The sequence below is a fragment of the Urocampus carinirostris genome, chromosome 5 (assembly GCF_059441175.1).
Source record: "Urocampus carinirostris isolate Australia breed hairy pipefish chromosome 5, RoL_Ucar_1.0, whole genome shotgun sequence".
In the NCBI taxonomy this organism is placed as follows: Eukaryota; Metazoa; Chordata; class Actinopteri; order Syngnathiformes; family Syngnathidae; genus Urocampus; species Urocampus carinirostris.
Window position 1 is genome coordinate 45,971,116 of NC_142353.1, and position 5,476 is coordinate 45,976,591.

The 5,476-nt window shown below is 43.7% G+C and overlaps 1 protein-coding gene across 1 annotated transcript; it reads left to right on the top strand.

Moving 5' to 3' along the window:
* Nucleotides 1-649: 649 nt before the first annotated feature.
* LOC148366523 (uncharacterized) lies at nucleotides 650-5,476 on the top strand. Its single transcript, XM_088336986.1, has 2 exons — nucleotides 650-1,095; nucleotides 4,105-5,476. The coding sequence occupies exons 1-2, from the start codon at nucleotides 960-962 to the stop codon at nucleotides 5,208-5,210; spliced, it is 1,242 nt and encodes a 413-aa protein (XP_088193112.1). The 5' UTR covers nucleotides 650-959; the 3' UTR covers nucleotides 5,211-5,476.

Sequence of the window (5,476 nt, forward strand, 5' to 3'; positions counted from 1 at the left end):
TTTGCATTGCTGGAAACTCAGCAAAATGTCAAGTTTTGGACATGTTTGATCATGAATTATCTTGCCGCACTTGGGATTGCTGTGGCTCACTGTTGTTTCAAGCGTTGCTCACCCACTTTGTGTGAACGCTCAGACCCCTGGAAAATGACAGGGAAGATTGATTATGACCATGTGAAATTAAGTACAAAACCAACAATCCATACACTGAAAATAAATGGTCGCCTGGTTACCAAAATAACCAGCAATCAGTGAACAACTACCTACAATAACAATACATTACAATAATGCTATTATAGTACATCAAATAAAGGCTATTTGTGTACAATTAGTCGTGATCGTGGAAATCATTGCGTACATTGACTTTTGCATTTTGTAGAATACGATCACGCTTTATTGTTTTCATAAACGCATTATATAGATTTTGATCAACCTAATTGTTTTAATTAGCTCGCTTTATTGTTTTAATACGCTTATTATATAGAATACGATCGATTTTGTCGGAAGCGCAGCATAATGCGCGTTCACGCGAGGGGGGAGGAGTTTGCAGGGGAATCGAAATGAGGCACTACACCGGTCACTTCCAACTCTCGCGGGAGTGTGTGACGTCACAACTACAGCGTCCCTCTCCATCCAAGAAGCGCAACGTTCGAAGGGAGGAAATGAAGGGTCACGGAATGTTCAATGATAGATGGCTGGACTCAATGGAGGATTATTTTACACTTTTAAGAAGTACGGGACTTTTAACAGGAATCGAGAAGTGGAACGGTGAAGAGGATATAGTGATTGAGGGCGGTAATGCACCAAAAAGATGGATCCCAACCGCGGTTAAACCCCACGAAGAAGACAAAGTATAAGTAGAAATGTAGTAGAAGAAGAAATCTACTCCTAAGCGTACGACGACGAAGAGTTTCAATTCGCTTCGTTTTTTGTCCGTCTTCGGAACTTAATTCGACATCGAAATGTTGAAAGAGATTGTAAGAGAGAGACTCGTCGCCGCTGCCGACGACATTATCCGACTGTTCGAGGAGGAATTGAGCCGACAACGACGGCAACTGGAAGAGCTTTACCACAGTCAAAACGTGATCCGGATGGGAGGTCTGCACGCAAGCTTCCATTTCAACTCACTTTCACGATTTATTTCTCCATTCGTAAAATGTATCATCTTGCGTCTGTGTAAAGACCCTCAATCATGCGCGGCACAAGGGTTCACAGTCACTCGCTTTATTGCCTGCATTCAATAAACATAACAAGACAACGTCAGGGCGTCTGTGCTCGTCTGCAATCATCTCAAACATGAACAAAAACGGGACATCAGTCAACACGCCGCACCTCGTGGCGTGCTTGCATTGAAACATGTTGCATCACAGTAATCATGGTTACAAGCTGCATTGCTTTACTTTTAATCAGTGCTTTTTTATGCATCATTCAGCACAACTTATTTACATTTATATCCCAAAAATAATTTGTGAAAGCAGCTTCTATATTTAGCAATTTATGAACTTTTACCCCAACTGATATTGGGCACATTAGCTCCAGCACGAGGTGATATAGCTGCAGGTATGGCAAGCGCAGAAGCCCACAAAGTGCCAAACGAAAATGACAGTCGTACACGCTTAACAAATGAACGTGGTACCAGAATTTTAACAGTAATGCAACAAAAACACAGATTTTGTGAGAATTAAAAAAACTCAAAACAATCAAGTTTCAACTCTGTTACATCTGCGTGATTCTGTGTGTTTGAAAATCGGCTGATTTGACATCCGAGGTACAGTGGAACCTCGGTTCTCGACCATAATCCGTTCCATTTCTTTGTACGAAAACCGATTTGTACGATCACCGAAGCCGTTTTTTCCCCGTTAAAAGTAATGTAAAATTGTTTTAATCCGTTCCAACGCCCGGAATGTTTATCTTGAATATTTAACGTAAAGCTAACCCAGGCTAATCCTCCGTTCGCGTTAGCTTAATCTTCCGTACGAAAGATGACGCTAACATGAATGTGTAAAAATAAAAAAAAATCAGGTCGTTTACACGTCATTTAGCACCCGGGTATCCACAAATGGTGAGCGGTTAAAGGATAAAGAAAAGAATTATGAATAGGACTTCTCACCGGTCGGCAGAAGCCATGCTGTATTCCTGAAAGAAGGTAAACTCGCACACCTTCATATTTTGCTATTATTTCTTTCTTAAATGCAATAGTTGTACGCACTACTCCTCTTTTTTCACCTGTAGCAACTTTGCTGCTTGCACCGACTTTCTTCCGAGGCATCATTAGGGGTTAAAACACTCCCTTCACCGCTTTTGAAAAACGAAAACAGAAAAGGAGTGCGCGTTGCCGTGACAACAGTTCTTCACGAGGGGTGGGGGCAATCTACACTCGTGCGCCGCCCCTAGTGTACCGGCGTTCGAACTCCGATTTTTTTTTTTTAACGAAAAGCGAAGCAAGAATTTCTCTAAATTTTGGTCGAGAACCGATTTGTTCGAAACGGGAACTGAGAGGCGTTCGAAAACCGAGGTTCCACTGTGTTAACGTCCGCTCTGACTTCAATTTGCTTAAAGGAATCATGTTTTCATAATTTGCGAACAGAATATTTAGACGGAAGTAGATAAAACGTTCCAATAATTTAAGGAATCTAATGGTACAGGTATACATAGACCTATGCAGTTAGGATGTTCTGACAGTTGAATACACCCTTTTATAACGGTAAAATGTTTTAATAATTTGGTAATTGAATGGGTGGGTGTATCCCTGACGCCTACGGGGGTAGGGGCACCATTTTCTGTGGTGTGTCTTGAGCAAATACAGCCTGCTGGTGCCCATCCCTCTACAGGCCAACATATCTTTCCACCCGACCTTGAAAAGGGACCTTTCGCGTGTTCGGTGAACGTGCAAACTGCTGCACTACGGAAACACGGGTAATATTATATTTGTGCGAAAGCAGGTAGCACGGGACCCCTTTAGAGTAACTAGTGCTATCGTTTTGAGTGATTACATTATATTGGTGGGGATAAAACGGCGTTTGCCCGATTTATGTCAAATCCATGTCCTTGTTCGTTACCTTCCTGTTGCAACGCCTCAATCGTCTTGTTAGCGTGATCGGGGTGTATTGCCTTTAGGCGAACGCCTCATTTATTTGGCTTCATGCCGTCTGATGCCAACATTTTTAAACCGCATGGGTGGTCGGAGCACCGATGAGGGCGCAACTCTTGACAGCTTCTCCACTGTTGTCCCTGGCCTAATCTTGGGTGGTGGCAATGTTGGCACCAATACCTTCCTTGATGTTGAGGGCCCATTTCTCCTCCTGCCCCCTCAGACTCTGCCCTGGTGAATAATCTCGGTCAGTCCCGATGATCTTCCGACGTGACCATACCGCTCAAGTTGTTGTCAACAGTTCTTGGGAGGGTCCTATGTGCCCTCTGATGGTTCAGTTTGTCGGATGGGCTAAGTAGCCGATGCCCAGAAGTTTCCTGTACCATGGCATCTCCATGGCCTGGACTTTCTTTTCCAGTTTTGCTGTGAGAGTCCAAGATGGAAGTAACAAGCGCTTGTATGAGTCTAAACTTTAATTTCACTGCTATGTTCTTGTCCCTCCAGATCGGTTTTAGTCTGGCAGGTACGGCTGTAGTTTGAGCTACCCTGGCCATGATTTCTGGTTCCCGACCCTTCTTCTGATACGACGGCTCCAATATATTTCTGTTTGGTGACAAGTTCTTGCTCCCTATGGTTGATGGTGATGTTAGTGGTGATACCTTGGTCAATACTTTTTTTCTATGCTGATTTCCATCCCATATCGGCTTGACGCTTTCTCTAGGCAATCCTAGCTGAAGAACAGGCAGGTTCCAGGGAGGGAAGGAGCGCCACAGAACAGATTTTTAAACTGCGTTTCCTATGGGAGAAGTTTGAACAATACAAGAGAGAGCTTTTTGTTGATGTCAAGAAGACAGAGTATGGCTAACTGCTTTATGGGCCACCATGCGGAAGTACAGCGCGGGCTAGAAACAAATTCAGACCATTGTATGCCAATGCCAACTTTTGTCCTGTTTTTAAATGCTCATATTGTACCAACATTTGTTTGATGAATGAAATCTGAACGTTGTTTCCTCTAGATATCCATGACCTGCTAAATCGCCAGGGTGAAGATCCCCCTGAGGAATGTTTGAGTTTGGAGCAGAAGAAGCCTCCGCTGCCCCCAGTCAAAGCAGAAGAACAAGAGCTTCAGCTTCCTCACGTTAAAACCGAAACAGAGGAGTGTGATGTCGGCTGGTTCCCACCTTCGGGAAGCCCTGTCAAGAGTGCATGCGAAGAGGAAGACCCATCTGAGAGATCACAACAGCTCCAGGATAAAAGTCCAAGTGGCAGAAGGTCTGAAGGACCCCCACCGGATGAAGACTTGGCTCCCCTGTCAGACAGCGATGACGCGGAGAGCAGCTCACGCTGCAAACAAGACTCCCGAAAACTGAAAAGTTCCAAAAAGAAAAGCACTTCCGACAAAAAGTCCCCAAAATGTGGCAAAGAAACCGTCGACTGCTCGGTTTGCGGTGAAAGCTTTGTGAATTCTCGGAATCGGAAGGAGAACCACGAAGGCCGCTGCTGCAAAGTTTGTCAGAAACGTTTGGCCCGATGTTGCTCCGTTTGCGAAAAGGCATGCTCTAGCAAGTCTCATTTGATCGTCCACATGAGAGCGCATACGAAAGAAAAACCATTTTCTTGTTCAATTTGCCAAAAACCATTTTCTCAAAAAGGTAATTTAATCAAACACATGAGACTGCACACGGGGGAAAAACCCTTTCCTTGCTCTGTTTGCAAAGCAACATTTTCTGAAAAAGGTCATTTGATATTACACATGAGAATTCACACTGGGGAAAAAACATTTTCTTGCTCCGTTTGCAGAAAAGCATTTCGCCGAAAATCGGATTTGACCAGACATTTGAGAACACACACGGGGCAAAAACCCTTTTCTTGCTCTGTTTGCCGTCAAGCTTTCACTTACAAAAGAGTTATGGAAGCACACATGATAAGACACGCAGAGGACAATCCCTATCGGTGCTTCATTTGTGGGGACATTTTCTCTCAAACCATAAATTTGGTCCGACACATAAGAGCTCACAAAGGGGAACGTTCTTTAAAGTGTTTAGATTGTGGCCAGGATTTGACGAATCATCCTGATACGTTCCAACATTTGAGAGTACACGTACTACAAAGGAAGGCCTGAGTAGTCCTATCTGGAGGAAATGTTTTTCAATTTCTTCAAGTTTTGAAAATGTTGTCTGTTGTAGCCGCTTTTGTTGTCGTTTGTGTTGTTCTTAGTGGTGTTCTGATTTACTGTCGGAGGAGTCTTGCCTTTAGTCTTAGCGGACCACCAGCCGGATGAAGAACTGGTGTGAAATCAGAATCTGTGGAATTTTCCACTGACTTATGTTTTGTTATTGCCTGCCGTGTTCCTCTGACATACAAATAAAATCGTCTTTCTGAAACTGT